The 16190-nt window shown below is 34.2% G+C and overlaps 1 protein-coding gene across 2 annotated transcripts in view; it reads right to left on the bottom strand.

The window, feature by feature from the left end:
• Positions 1-16190, bottom strand: part of LRPPRC (leucine rich pentatricopeptide repeat containing) — a 92601-nt gene that overhangs the window by 40843 nt on the left and 35568 nt on the right. For both annotated transcript variants that reach the window (XM_074863576.1, XM_074863577.1), the window contains exons 18-25: positions 15959-16036; positions 15574-15624; positions 14748-14861; positions 13418-13548; positions 11914-11999; positions 10076-10280; positions 1886-2010; positions 1150-1256 (exon numbers count right to left, since the gene is read on the bottom strand). In XM_074863576.1, coding sequence (XP_074719677.1) covers positions 1150-1256; positions 1886-2010; positions 10076-10280; positions 11914-11999; positions 13418-13548; positions 14748-14861; positions 15574-15624; positions 15959-16036 — 897 coding nt within the window. The remainder of the gene's footprint in view (positions 1-1149; positions 1257-1885; positions 2011-10075; positions 10281-11913; positions 12000-13417; positions 13549-14747; positions 14862-15573; positions 15625-15958; positions 16037-16190) is intronic.

The following is a 16190-nucleotide window of genomic DNA, read 5'->3' as shown; positions in this document are numbered from 1 at the left end:
GCTTTAATTTTCTTCCAAATATGAGACTTCTTCCTTTTACCTTCAATATGCTTTAAACACTACAAAAAGAACTCAACTCCTCAGTGTCGTCTTCTGTCAGATACTGATATTTCTATTCTTCTGTACCATAAGACTTTGAGCTCCAAAAAACCCTCTCAGAACAAAAATATCAGTGCTTCAACATGGGGCTTCTCAATGTCCACACACCTCACAGGACAGTATTGTTCCACCACAGACAAACAAGCAGATCTTCAGTTAAAATTTTTTAAATGCAAGAATTCTATTAGATAATAATTAGGGATAACTGGTATTTCAAATATTCTAGGGGGAATTAGAAAAAAAAAAGGCATACTTTGTCTTAGGAAGGAAAAAACGCAAAAAAATAGGTTAGAGTTGTGTATCTACATAACATAAAAATGATGAGGGCAAAGTATTACTTTTTCTGCAACATGCCTCCTCCCACACATTAACCAAAAAACTTATGCAGCATTTTAAAAACATACAACTGTGTTAAGAAGAAAAATAATCACAATCTGGGCAGACTCTGCAGCTGCCCCTTTGACTTATCAATTTCAGTAAGCACAATTTCAATCAAGTCTAGATAAAATATACTAATCCTAAATAGACCAAGTTTGTCACCTACCACTTCCTATAAGCTGCTTACTATCCTGAAAAAGAGAGAGAGAGAAGAAACGCTAAATTAAATGCCAAACAGTAGCAGACAGCGCTTGTTTGGCTGATTAACTTGTAGACAAGCATTACAAATAAATCTGAGCATGGTCTGCAGCAAATTAAATTCCAGTGCTTTTAAGAACAAAGAATTCCTTCGGAAAGAGGATTAGCAACTTTACACCCAGGAATGCCAGTTTAATTTAATTGTTCCACAATCCAATATTTAATATGCAAATATCATTTTGATATATAACAGCGAATTTGAAAAAGTGAGGAAACAATTTCAATATACAACCAGTCTGTCTCTTCTGAACTGTAATTATACAAAATAAAGCTGGTAGAGGTTTTTTTTATTATTGGGATTGAATTCTATTAACATGAATCAGAACGAGTCTAATTAAAGGTTAAAAACTTTAAATGTTTCTAATTAAGAGTCTAAATAGCTGCACAATTAGAGTACTATCGTTAAAATCCCACCTCAATGACCTTCCTGGCCTCTTTGTATTTTCCTGTTTGCAAGAAGGCAAAGAAGAGATCATAAAGAGCCATCATGTCACCATATTCGCTGCTTATAAAATCTGAAACTAAAGATAAAATAAACCTCATTAATTTACTCAATATATTGAAGCATCAATATATATGACAGATATTCTTAATACTAGTATTTTCCAAGCATCACAAAACTGCAAGAATAAGCTACAGGGAGACAAGTTTTGAAACATATGGAATGATTACCACATATTACACAATTTGTCGTAGCTTTGTAGTTGAGCATATTTAAAATGTTTTTCTGCACTATAGTTTGAATTACATTCAACAAAATGGACAAACTATATATGGGCATTCTTTACTTGTGGAAAGTGAGAATATAGGATTTCTTAACCACACAACTATTTGAAAAACAGATGTGGTGTTTTACTATTGTGTTGTGCTACTATTAAGTTGTTTCTTAATATACATAGCTAGAACAAATATTAGCACTAATTTTTGCGAGATCGATGCTGTTTTATCCAAACATTAGGATTCTTCTACATTTAAAATTAATATCAACTTTCAATCTGAAGAATGAAGGCATCATTTAAGTGCTTTAAAGTTACACAAACAAACTTTTTTTTTTTCTTTCAGTTGAAAGAAATTATATACAAATCCTGGAAGAAAAGCCTCAGGAAAACACTCCATATAGCCAGACAACATTTGACTACATGCAACTAACCCTTTTGCAGAAGATCAGCGTCTCCTTTTTCTATCAGTTTACAGTAGATGTTATGAAGCTGAAGAATTTTACCATACTTCTTATAACAGTTCATTAAAGCTTCCAGAGCTGCAGTCATGTCATCCCTTGTGGAATGAAACAAAACAAGAATAAAAACAATCAAACATTCCGAGCAGGAGCAGTGCATGCTGAACCCACTTTAGTCTTGAAAATTTCAAGGAAAATTAATTCAGCAGTCTATAATCCAAGTATGCATTCCCAACCCCAATATGCTACAGTTACTTTAAAATAACAGGTAAAGTTTTCCTATAAACAAATACCATGTATGCTTGACAGCCACAGAAATGAAAACAAAACTACAGATTTATGCTTAAACCTCTTGACTGTGTAATTTTTGATTGCCTGACCACTATTCACTACAAATTAAACAAAGGTGTGAATGCTTTTCATCATCAGATGCACTTAATTTTTGAAGTAAAATTCTTAAGTTCTGCTATGTATTATTACGACAAAATCCCAATTCCATCAAAATTTCAGTTTGCATTTGAGAGTTCTATTTTTCTTGTAATTGTGCACATTAGATTACCTCTCCAAATGTCTCTGTTTAGACATTTTCAATTTTTAAGCCCTTAAAAATTTTTCCACAGCATTTTTATTTCAAAGATAACCACAGCTCTTTAGATTGCTTTGTACTTGTTTTATACCTTAACATACTAAGCTATAAATCATTTGTTGATTTCCATTATGTCACAATTGAAGGGCTAGTATTTTTCCATTCTATAGTAAGGTCTGAATCCAATGTGTATTTTCTGCAGTAAAAATGTAATTTGTGCAATTAATTCAAAAATATATTAAGGTACCAAAATGTACTTTATGCTGGCCTATCCATGTCACATGGATCCATGGCACTAGTATATATCCACGGTACTACTAGATTAGTGCATAAGATGTTGACTTCCTTAAAGGGACTTTCAGAAGCCTTTGAGCAGTAAGTACCAATAACAAGTACAACATTTCCATTTTTGTTATCTCAGTCCTTCATTAAATTTTTCCCCTCATGTATGGTATTGACACCTTCAGAAGTATACATAGTTAAAATGCAAAACTGAAAAGCCATAAAACCAATCAGATCTGGAACTTAAAATAGCAACACATAAATTAACATTCTATACTGTGCAACTAACAGAACTAAATCATCTGCTGCCGACCCTTTTTCAAAGGATTACAACCCAGTCTAAAGAAACCAAACCAACAGAGGACAACCACTGAAACAAGCACTGGTAAAACAATATATGAAGTTATTCTTTGAAGGGGAACGTTTAAACTGAATTTGAAACAAACCAAAATGGCAGGTACAAAATGTAGTAAGCAGCCAAACAGTCAGTAAGACTATATTTTAGATTTCAAAAGGCTTATCAAATAAAGGGTGGTGGAAGTAGGCAAGGGAAAAAAATACATTTTTTTTTTTAAAATCACTTAACAGCAGCAGCTGAAGGCCATGATAAAACTGACTTGAAATAATGATTTTATATTTCTGAAGTAACTTTATTATTGATCAGCTGAACCTTAACAAATTAAGATATTACTGTTAAAACCAGCCAAATTCAGACATCCTCTCTTCATGCTGCATTTCTTGTGCAACAAAAATTTTGCTTTTTCAAAGAATGAACTATCTAGACTACTATATGTTACTATCTTCGGCTAGGCTAATATTTTTAAATTTTAAGAGTAAAACACAGAAGAAGAATTAATTTTGTTCAGTAATACTGGCATTCTGAAAATGAACCTAAGATGATGGATTTCTACCTTATCCCCCTTACTGAGCCCTGTTTACAATGCATCTTCTGGCACCCCATGGAGTCATTTGAATTTTTGTCATTTGGGGTGAAGACTAAATTACAGGTTAATTTCAAAACTGCAAGTAGATGTTGCAGGCTAGATTACTGTCATAAAAGAGAAATACTATGGTAGTTACCATAGACAGATATAAAGCTTTATATAATCAGTATTTTTCTCCTGCTTTAGATGCAAGTTCAGTTAACATCTAAAAAAAACAGTTTTACAGAAAACTACTCAATTTCTAAGGAGGCACAACAACATTTGTACATTCAAATTAAAGTTTTCAGTGATAAATCTAGCTTTTCAGATTGATGCTCAAACAGCCATAGTATTGTCTCAGCTGTATTCCTAAAGGATTAAAGTGACTGTTTTTAGGTCAAAGCTATCAATAAATGAATGAATAATTGGAATGTCATTCAAACAGGAACATTAACAGTTTTCTAGACTCTAAATGTATACTTCTGAAGGCATTTATACGATATACGCCGAGAAAAAAAGTCAGCAAAGAACTGAGATACCAAAACTGAAAATACTGTACTTGTTACTGGTACTTACTGCTCAAAGGCACCTGAATAACTCTGTATTTAAGGAGGTCAGTATCTTACATACTAATTTACTGGACATTTGTTTTGAATCTATGGAGATCTGACATCTTGGTTCAGTGGCATTCAAGCAACGAACCATCCACAAAGGGGTTTATAAAACAGATAAATGATAGAACTGGCAACAACTGTAAAACAATAAAAGGTATAGAAGTTCAGCCTCTAAAAAGAAATTGTTTGTACTACTACTACAAGGAAAAAACTATCAAGCTTATGCTCGTACTTGAGTTAATATGATTTATTCAACAACCTGCAGTATTTCTTAATTGTCACAAACTGCAGCTAATTCTAAGTAAGTACCAGCATCTACTTTTGTAAGCAGTTTTTACAATCCTGTTAGAAAATGAATGAAAATGAGTATTAGGAACTTACTATAGGCTTCAAATTTCAAGTATAAGTAACATTTTAATGTTTCTTATTATGACTCACTGACTTCATAAAAAAAAAGAACTGCACAAGAAAGATTTTCCACTTTTCAAGAAAACGCTATTTAGACATAAGGATTTTAAGCTAACAAACAGCCACATATTTGAAAATATTTGGCAATCTTTCTGTACGAACTTATGCACGTGGAACACCCTTTAGTCTTCCCTAAGGATACATACTACACTACTACATTAAAAGCCTGGGCCAAAATTACTATTTAATTAATATGGATCAAGTCAAAAAGGAAATAAAGCCCATATACTCATAGCCATGGTGGAAAAAACTGATTTCTAGTGTCGGTCTGGACAAAGTAGTAATTTAGAATGTGAACACAGATGACCCATGCTTCATTTGAGTTGGCCAGATACTACAGCTTTAAGTCACTCACAAATATTATCTGTTCAGAGCTAATACCTGTACCACTTAAAGACAAGGTGTGCTTTTCCCTCTCATTGAAACTTTTTCTTTTAAAAAAGAATGTATACTATTATTTTTGAATGACAGAAGGAGCCTCAGTCATTACTGTATTATGCTTGGCCCATATGTAATCCCCAAAGAGTCCTACTTTGGCATTATTTTTCAACTAAACTGATGCTACGGTTAAGATACAAGTTTTTGGATTCATTTGGTTTCTGTTTAGGATACCTATGAAGTCCAAGATACTATGGGCACAATCTTCCAAAATATTTGTGTGGGCAATTTTACTCACACAAAGCTATTTGAAGAGACAAAATTACTCAGATGTCTGAGTGTTTGCAGAACACACTCTGTAGCAGGACTGGCTATAACACACATGCATATAACATCCCCCTTCAATTCCAACAAGCCACTCCCCTCTTGCTTCAAGAATGTAGCACTAAATCTAACCCTTTTACTTGTAATAAACAACTTTCCCAACCAGAGAGTCTGCCTGATAAAAATAAGACTCCAAATATTGATTTTAATTGGAATGAAGTGCTGCAACATTATGCATAAAGCTTTAGTGAAGTGGCAATTTACCTAAGGGGTTTACTGATTGAAAAGCTCTCAAACCTGAAATCACTAGAGAGGTAGAAAGAAAAAAGGGACTCTCTGGGGTGGGGGTGGAGGGTAGACTGGTAAAACAAATCCCTCTCTACAAATCTGAAGCAGATGTTAGTGTAGAGGGAAGTCAATTCAGCAAGGTACAATCAGCTTTACAAAAATTATTCTGTTAAAAGAGAACGGGCTCTTGAAAGAGCTGAATGTTTTTCTGTTCATTTGCTATACTAAGGAATCTTCAAGGAGACTGGTGTTGCAATTACAACTAATCCTCCCCAAAAAATTAACTGTGTTGAAGGCTTTGTAATTTCCCTAGGTACAATTTAGCTGTCACTTACTTTAAAATTTACTCAAACATGCGCTCGGAACAGCACTAACTTCACATGTCAAGTGCTTTCCAGCCAATTGAGTCTAAACTGGAAGTCGGTGTTAAACAACTGAATGATTAGACAAGATAGCTCATTTCCCTGCTCTTTTGTTCAGAATAAAATGCCACATTTACATTATCAGACTCAACAGGATTTTCTGACAGAGGGAGAAAAAACCCTAGTGAACACTGTCCGTACCAAGCACATGAAGCCTGTCATTTACCAATCATCCTTCAAAAAGCAATAGCCATGAATGTAACTTAATTACGACCCAATGATCCTTGACGAAAAATCATCTTATCACTGTCCTGTCCCCATAGGGCAAATGAGACACTTTTGTCCTTTGGCACTGATGATGCTAAATTCCTAATTGCAATAACGGAGTAAGAGAGCCAAACATCCCTAATTTCATTGCAACACGTAAAGAGTTTTAATACAAATATTTGAAATAAAGCCGCTAAAAATTAGAAAAAACTCTCCACACTAGAGATAATTTTTCCCCCCACTAAAATATCACCTATTTTTAAAATAGGACTATTTTTTTAAAGTGAATTTAAACATCAATTAACTTGTGCATGCTAAGGAATCACCTCAAACAAAATCGTAGGTGAATTTAACTCCATGAAAACAACAGAAGAAAAACTGGCAAGGCACTGGATTCACACTGTACCTGCTACATAAGAAACTAAACAAAATGGGTTTATACGAGATTAATCACAAACCAGCACACAATGCATTACTGGACAACGCTGTATTAAAATACACCGACCGTTTTTAAAGAAACACAATCCAACTATATCCTTTTGATGGTTTAAAATACAGCTATTAACTGCTTGCATTCACTGACTTAAAACTACAAAATATTTTGTTCATACAGTCTGTAACAATGTTCTCATAGTCTACCTGAAATTTTTCTTCCCTCCACTTAAGAGCACTTCTGATATAGGGAATTAGTGAATTTCAAACCTGAAGATGTTTTGTTTCTCTTCTCAGTGGTGGTATTACTCAAGGAGAGCAGAAACAAATTTATGCTAATGAAAAGACAGGAACCACATCAAGTTTTTAAGATGTGTGTTCCTGGTTTTAGTTGTACAAAAATTGGCTTGTGCAGTTTTCTTGGAGGAAGAAAAAAAAAAACAGTAGTTACTGTATCCATTAATTTATCATCCTATAAATAGGTATTATCAAAGTATCATACAGCACAGGAGCAGGTTAGCTTCACAAACCTCTTCAGTTTTTTAAAATGGCTCATGTTCAAATAGGTTTCCCCTGACAGTTGATAGAGCAAGTAAAAGCCAAAACTACAGTCCTTAAAATCCTAAGAAAACTTGTACGGTTTAAGTAACACAACCTTTTCCAATTTTTAGCAATTGGAAGAACCAGTTCAAAAGACATGTTTTAAGAAAAACTACAAGCTCTTCACATCCTTGTAGATTTTAGAAACTAAAATTTTTGTCATAATGCCCAAGGCAGGTTTAGCACCTTGAAAGACAGACCAAGATTCCACATGTGGACTGTCTCAATTTTTAATGGGATTACACCATCTTGAGAAACTGTTCAGAGCCATAAATAAAGATCATACAATTAAAAGCAGGGGGGTGGTTCCCCTTAAATTTACTCAGGGTAAAAAAAACCCAAAATAGTATGGGGTATAATATTAAAGGCAAAATGCCCATTCTACTAGAATTTTACATTTGTTAGCTTTAGTCAAGTTACACTGTTCATAATCAACAATTTTTTTCTTTTCCATGCTCTGCTGCAAATTGTCACTTTTAACATGCACTAGGACTTAACAAGAACTTTAGAATATTCAGGACTGGGTAGAGAGAAAAAAGGTAGATTAAAACATTTTACACCTACAATTGTTGAAATCTTCAAAGGCAAATCACAGATTCCTTTACAAGCAATTAAAAAGTTGGAAATAAATTAAGAACACAAAACACTAGCACAATCATCGCTGTGGAACATTAAAAAATATCCCAGAGCTAATTCCAGAGGCATGCTGACGACCTGCAGCTAAATGACAGCATTTCAGCATGATACTTGAGCTGTAGGATGGCAAATAGTAAGCACTACTGCTGAAAGAAATGACTAATTTCAGTCACTCATAACTTTCAAAAACTCTTAGCATCTCCAAGACGGGGGGGGGGGGGGGGGGGGGAAATCAGTGAAATTCAGTTATTCCTTCCAGGCAAATTATGTGGAAAAAAGCATTCCCCTTCTGTTCTAACACTGCAGAGGAAGCAAGTTTCTCCACCCATAAGGTGGCAAAAAACCACAGAAAATGAGGTTACTTTGTATTGTATATGAATTACATATATGAAATGTATACAGGTGAGTATCAATGACTTGTAGCCATACAGTTTCACAGTACGGAATTACTTCTCCTTTAAAAATCTAGTCTCATCAAAAGTCCCTTTATTAAAAAAAACTTTTTAGAAAGTTTTACCAAACAATTATAATCCAAAAGAATGTGGAATCAAACTAAAATCACACTCTCTACTGTCCCCCTTTGCATCCACACATGAACACATCTTTATTTACATCATCACATACTATTTCTCAAATGAAAAGAACCCAAGTAGCACCATGTACAACTTGCATGTCAACGTGCATAAAGCAATTATGTAGAATGCAGCTGCTCTTACTGCACACTGCAAAGCATATCAGATATTTTTCCGACACATTAGTTACATATGATTGCAGTTAAATTACTTCCATAAACATCTGCCTTGTCTTGTGATGTAACCAAGGCGGTGTTGCTGACTGAATAGATGTAGACTATATTCTGAACTTTTGACCATCACACTAAAATACTATTTTTAGAAGAGAATGTACATATTTCTACCAAGAGTTATATCTTTTTGATAAGAATTTTGAATACAGAAAATGTTATACAGACCTTGAATACTCAGAATACTTACAAGAACTAAAAATTCTATATGTTAACAGCAACATGAATGTGCATCTTTGAGGCTGACTCACATGATACTATGAAAAATTCACTCATTTCATACCTATTATATTTAAGCCAAGAACATTTCATATACATGAACCAAACCACAAGAAACTGATCAATCACTCTAGCTGCAAGAGGTTAAAATCCAGCAACTACATAAATGATGTAAAAAAATAAAAGCATTGTATATATGGTAAAGGACGTGAAAAGGGACTCTTGGCACAATTTTAGTAAGAAATTGTTATATAGTTCATACATACATTAATTCAAATATCCTACACCTCATAATGAAAATTTATGCAAAGAAACATGACACATGAAATTACAGATACTTCCTGCCAGCATGAATGTATGAACTTCATTTTCTTTATTAAACGGTATTGAAAGTATATACGGAAAAAAAAAAAAATCACAACAGACAGACCAGACAATACTTTGAGCTGCAAATTCAGCAACATAGCTGCCTATTTGCTATAACATGAAATTATTTGAATTATGTGAATTAAAAGTATTTCAGTGTTCAACAACCACTTTTCAACTCACCTGAGATGTATTGGATGGCACAGCAAAATAATGCTGTTTTGATGGGAAAATACACACTACTTAACCACAAGAGCTGAGAATATACCTATCATGCTCTGAATAGCTATCTTGTCAAACAGACTTTAGAACAAATTCATAAACATACTGCAATATATAGCCGCTTCATCTCTGATGTGTCCATAAAACACAGCCGTTGTTCCCAGAGATCATGATGTGATGTACAACTGATGAAAAGAGGCTTATCTAACTTGAGAAAACATATTCATTTATTACTATTCCTAGATCACTTAAATATGTATTGTATGTGTGTGCATGTGTGCATGAACACTTTCAAACATGAATGTGCAGTTGTATATAGCACAGCAGCAGGTCATATAACACAAATAAATACCATATCATAACTTCTTTCATCTGAAGCCCAAACACTGCTTACTTTTCAAGGTGAACTGTAATCAGAGGGGAATGAAGGACAGCAGTTTCTGCCAACCCCAGGTTCACAATGGTCTCATGTAATCGATTCACTGTTTCAACTTCACCTCGCATGGCAGCGGCATTAAGAATGCGGAAAAAAGATGCAACTGTTCTGTCTGAGATAGGAACATCCTTCTCTTTCATCTCTGTTAGAATGTTAATAGCATCTACAATGAAACAACACAAAAGACCCTTAGGTAATTTCATGTAGGGAAAACAAACTGCTATTAAAACAGCATTTCAAACCCAGCAGGAATGTAAATTCTGGTGTATAATGCCGATTTCAAGTTAATTACTACTTGCATTTCTAAACGAGACTACAATTATAAATCCACAATAGCATGGTTTTATCATTTTGCTGCAACTTTGACTACAAATTATAGATAGGAACTGCGTGCCCACTCTGCACCACATAACCCTGTATAGTCTGCCCTATAGCTGCAAGATTCTACTAAATGGATGCTTTTATCGTTCAATGCTAACATCTGCTAAATCACTCCATTGTTTCTTCAGCAGATGGCTTGTCACGAGGCCAGATAATAAAGATATGTTTACACTGTATATACAGCCAGACTAATGGTCTGATACCGATAGGGCCTGTTTGCTGTGTCGATACTAATTAGCCAAGGAGAGCCAATGAAAGCTTTCTAACAGACTGCATGTTAAAACATTAGGTTCATTAAGCTTCATTAGTAAGGCAGAAACAAACATTTTGGTATATGGAATAAGTGCATTTTTATAATGTTCTTAATTATTGCATAGACTGAATGTTTTGACCACTTTACGTTTGGCTACATTTATGAATTGTTTTATTTTCTGAGGGACATTTATGCTCTTAAAAGCAAGCTAATCTTTTCAAACTGCTTTAATGTAGAGGTGGTCATGATCTGATTTATTATGATTTGGAAAACATCAGCTTTGTTTATTATTTTTTTATCAGTAAGCTTAATAATAAGAGGCCAAGACAAATTTCAAAGAAAGATCTTACAAGAAAACAAATACATTAGCTTTTTTATTTTATTGTATAGTGTTTTATATAAAACCATAACATTTTGTGTCTGGACTTGGACCACGCTTTTACGGTGTTAAGTCTTCTACAGAATCATGGAACTCGATAGTCAGAATCACCTTTTAAAGTTGATTACAGTCTAGAGTTCTCTTAAAGATCAACCAAATCATGTAAATTACAGAATTATATTAGACTGAATTACAGAAATAAAAGCGCTAACAGCTTAATGCAAACATCCAGAAATACAAAATAGGCAGTTTGCAGAACAGTCATTAAAAGCCAAAATTTCCAGTCAGTTTGACAGATTGACTCTAAAATTCAATAACAGACATATAAAAGAATACTAACAGAAAAATATATACTTTATAAAAAGTTAAATTATTTTTTGCAGTACTTGGCTCTTATGAGAAGGTTATGTTTATAGGTTTTATGTTCAGCCTTCAGACCTTCTTAAGCAAAAACAAAGCCATTAGTCTAGGCACATACGCAATTTGTGCCATAAGTCATGATCTTCAAACTCAATCCAAACAGCAATCCTAATAAAAACTAGCTGCAGAAATGCAAAAAGCACTGAGCTGTGCAAATGTAAATGACAAGCTTGCCAATCCATTAAAACTAATGGCCTGCACTGTCCAAGCATCTCTGGTTGAATTCACATGCAAATTTGTATGCAAAATGTTCAAGCACTTTCCAGGACATGATATACCATTAATATCAACTCACATTTTTATTCTTGAGGCAAGATACCTATATTATATAGCAGAAACACATAATGAAAGCAAATGGATTACCTTCTAGTCTACCATGCTTTCCTAAGACTTCTACCAGTGCTATGTACTTTCCGGTGTCAAGAGCAACAGGTGAATTCTTAGGGAAGCTAGAAATTAAAACATTAAGAATTGTATCAACAGAAGTTCACATTTTATAGATTCAAATTAAAGACTTATTTTTAAAGCTGCATAACAAAACAACAGCACTGAGAGCTAAAAGTTATAGTAAGTATTAAAGGAAAAATCTGATCCACTTTAAAAGATGCACCATTAAGATGTGATTTTAAAACATTATCCACACAGACTCCCACTCCCCAAACCCAAAAGTTCTATTTTACAGAGCCAAATGGTTTAATTAATTGTTTGGTAGTTATTGCATAAAATATGGTATTTCTCAGAAACCTGGGAAGAAAACTGAGTCCACAAGGCTGGGGCAGGGCTATATTCTTTTTGATAAAGAATATGAAACTATTTGCCTACAGTAACAAGTTAAAAGCTACTATTTTGAAGTTTCTGCTATGTATTTGTGTTTTCTTTTTTCTGAAAGTTTTAAAATTAATTCCTTCTCTGTCGTTTCTTTTTGTAACTATTCAAAGAGTCACTTCTTATCAATATTATGCTGCACTTGAGGCAGATTACTGAAAATGAGATACTGAGTGAAGCTCCACTAGAAGACTCAATTCTACTTCACGCAAGCTCGCTATGGGGACTGTGAGAGTGACAGTACAGCCAAAACGAATACACTACCGCTGTTTGCAGAGTGGCAAATTTCTTGATATTAGTGCTCAATTGTTTCACATAATTTCAAACACTAGCAAGGTGTAATGAGCACCTGCCTGCTAACCTACCGTAAAACCAAATACTTTATGAGTGCATATGAGAGAGAGAATCTGAAAGTAACACATTCATTGTACCATCAGACCGAAAGGAGGCTTTCAAGGGAAAAAGGGAAGGGGCAAATAGAAAGATGATCTGTGAGAACTTGCACCAGGATAAGTCATGCATAGCATGTTGTAGCTGGGAGCTAATTCACAGCCAAGATACAAAGCTCTGAAAACAAAACTTTGAAGTAGAATGCCTGTTGACAGTCCTAAAATAACGTCACTCAAAACCACTGCTATTCTAAAGACAATATAGCTGCAGCATATTCTAAACACATTCTAGGTGCTTTCTAACACACAATACAGGTACTTTTTTTCCCTTCAATTAAGTCAAACTTCAATTTAAACACTATGTATGTTTAAAATAAAAATAAAACAGACCCTACATAGCAATTTGCCTTTTTTTTAAAAAAAAGAGATAGATAATTACTGACCATGCAAAATAGCTGCTTCTGATGTTCAATTATACAAAGCAAATTTTTTGTTTCAAAAAACCACACCCGTGACTGTTTTAAATGCACATACATTGGTAGGGAAAACTAATTAAAAATGGATGAGGGGGTTAATACTCAACCTACTTAATTCAACAAGGTCTGTGTATCAGCATAAATCTCTGTGACATGTTTCAGTGCCGGTGTACTTACACTTTTTCTTTCAGGTTCATTGCCTCTTCTACATTATCATGTCGACAGCACAAATTTATTAAGGCTGCATAGCCACCGACAACCATGTCCGGTTCGTATTTGGCTTTCACTTCAAGGGCTTTTTGCATATTCTAAAAAAGGAACAAAGCAAAGATGTGAACTAGACAAAAGTCAATATGACATTATGATTCTTATATGTTCAGTGTGCAGTTACAGGACTGCTTTAGTGCTTTCAGTAGTATAAGATCACATCTGAAAACACGGTGCTGTAATGCTTTAGCAAATTTTAAGAGTGAAAGTTATTTTGCATAAATTAATATTTTTCTGAAACACCTTTTAGAGTAACTTAAGTAGATTTCTAAATAAATTTTCTTGCTTTATATTTCTAGCATGTTTTAATGTAAGACTTTTTTTTAAATCCAGACAGAAACTATAAACATGATTAATCCAAATTCTAATATAGGTCTTATTTATTTGGAATTCATAACAATTTTCACCTGGTACACTGCCAAACATAAAAAAACCCCTTCTTTCTAAAGAATAAGATACTACTTAATGATCCCATAGGAAGCTTATTTTTTTATACATTCCTATTCATACATTTGACCACTTTGAACTTACAACGCTGTTTGCTTCTAGTCTTATTTCATATGCAAAATTGTAGAGACAGACAGCTGAGAATCACTCTTTCTAAATTGTATTCTTAGCAACAGAGAATATTGTGCTATCATCTGCACGGCTTACTGTTCCTATATATACAGCTTTATAGGCAGGATCATACAGAACAAGAAACTGAATAAAAGTGTGGTGATACCCCACAAATTACAGACACACACTAAATGAATGTAAACTACAGCTGGACGCCTGCCGAATGGAGGCAAGAGACCCTTTATCTCAGAAGAGCTTTCCTCCTGCAGGAAAATGGAATTTCAATCCCTGCATTAACAACCTAGTAATATTTGAATTGCAAATGACTAGTGCATGTATCAGTTGCTTGACAATCTAGATATAAGAGACCGGAGCCATGGCTTGAAAGGACATTTGGCATGTATGATAAACCTATCACAGCTGTTACTATCATTCACTTTGCAGATTATTGTAAACAAACTTCAGCAACCCCAAAACATGCCATTCAAGGTGTTGCTGAAATTAGTTAACCTTTTGATTTAATTGCTTTTTGCACTTATGTTTGATTTATAAGCATCAAACCATGAAACCTCAAGCACTGCACTTGTCTTTGCTTAACTATGTCTTTCCATAATACAGTCATTTATGTCCCTTTAAAAATATAGCTGTGTGTTTCCAATTATCTCCGCGCTGCTTAAGGTACCTCTTCTTCACAAAGAGCATGTATGAGTTGTTTCAAGACATCTGTAATAGGCTGGTTTTCAGCTTTTCGCTTTTCTAGTTTCTTCTCCAAAGCAGACACGTCAGATTTAGCACTCTAAATGGAGGTAACAGAAAGAATGTCAATTGCAAAAACACCCTTCCCTGAACAACTTGTCGGATCACTTTAATAAAAGACAGACAAAATAATCCTCTTCTTTCATACTCCAAGAAATTTTTTAATCATTTAAGGTGCTTTTATCTGTTTAAACAGTACATACTAATTGAAGATTTGAGTCAGAATACAGTAAAAAAAGCATTAAGTAGCATCTCTACAAAGGTCAACATTACTATTTCTCTGGTACTCAGTTCTTTGTGTTCAGGGAAGTAGGGAACAGAAGCCTGTTTCTTTTCCCATCTCCACTCTGCTCAGATCAGAGATGTAAAGACTTGACACTCCACCATTAGAAGCAGTATGGATTTATATGGTTTCTGCCACTCAAGTGGATCACTGTAATTTACAACCATGAATTAAGCCTCACATCATCACTGTTAACTAACTAGAAACTTTCAAAAAAATATTTACCAGACAGGGAAACTGAGGCATGAAACCTCAGCCAACTCCAAGGTCAACTATCAGGTCTATGTGAAAATCTGGACAGCCTTTACTCCTACTCTGGAAAGTAACCTCTGAACTTCAAATGGTAGATTTAAATAACGTTAATATACTTCCATGATCTGAAAGCTAGTGATTACACTTCATCTAAAACCCATATCCAAACATTATTATTACAGTAAGAACAAGCATAGCTATCTGCGAATTTACTTACTTCTGGAATGTCTGTAGACAGGGATTTTTTATGAGGCAGTAACCTTGCATCCTAAAATGTAGTAAGACAAAGATATCACTAATCCCCCTCAAAAGTTCAATCTCTTAAGTAAGCATATCATGCTAAAAATGTTCAAGTTAATTTTATAATTGCAATACTAAAAAAGCTGTATTCTGCAGCGTTATTCCAGTGACTTGAAAAAGCACTTATTAAATGTATCTCTTTCACATATGAAAACAGCTTCAACAGTGAAAAATCATGGTAAGGTTAAAAGGCTTACATGTAATCACTGCATAAAGATATTTATATTGCAAAGGAGAATATATTCACAGAGTACAGATACTCCATTTTTTAGCTTCAAAGTAATTGCTATAGAACCACAGACCTTAATTAATTCAGGAACTTGAGAGGAGTCCAGCAGTCTGCAAATGCCGCTGTAGTGGGTTGTAGGGATAACTATATTCTGTACCAAGAGGTGGGGAAAAAATTATATGAGTTTTGAAACACAACCAAACTAAAATTTGTCTAACAGAAATTATCTGAGACGTAATTCAAGTCTCCAGCTCTTGCATGTCATTGAGAAGTGGCCTGGTTGTACTTAAAAGCAGCAATTTCAA

This window comes from Strix uralensis, chromosome 3 (genome assembly GCF_047716275.1).
Source record: "Strix uralensis isolate ZFMK-TIS-50842 chromosome 3, bStrUra1, whole genome shotgun sequence".
Lineage (NCBI taxonomy): Eukaryota > Metazoa > Chordata > Aves > Strigiformes > Strigidae > Strix > Strix uralensis.
This window is presented reverse-complemented; position numbering and strand designations above follow the sequence as displayed.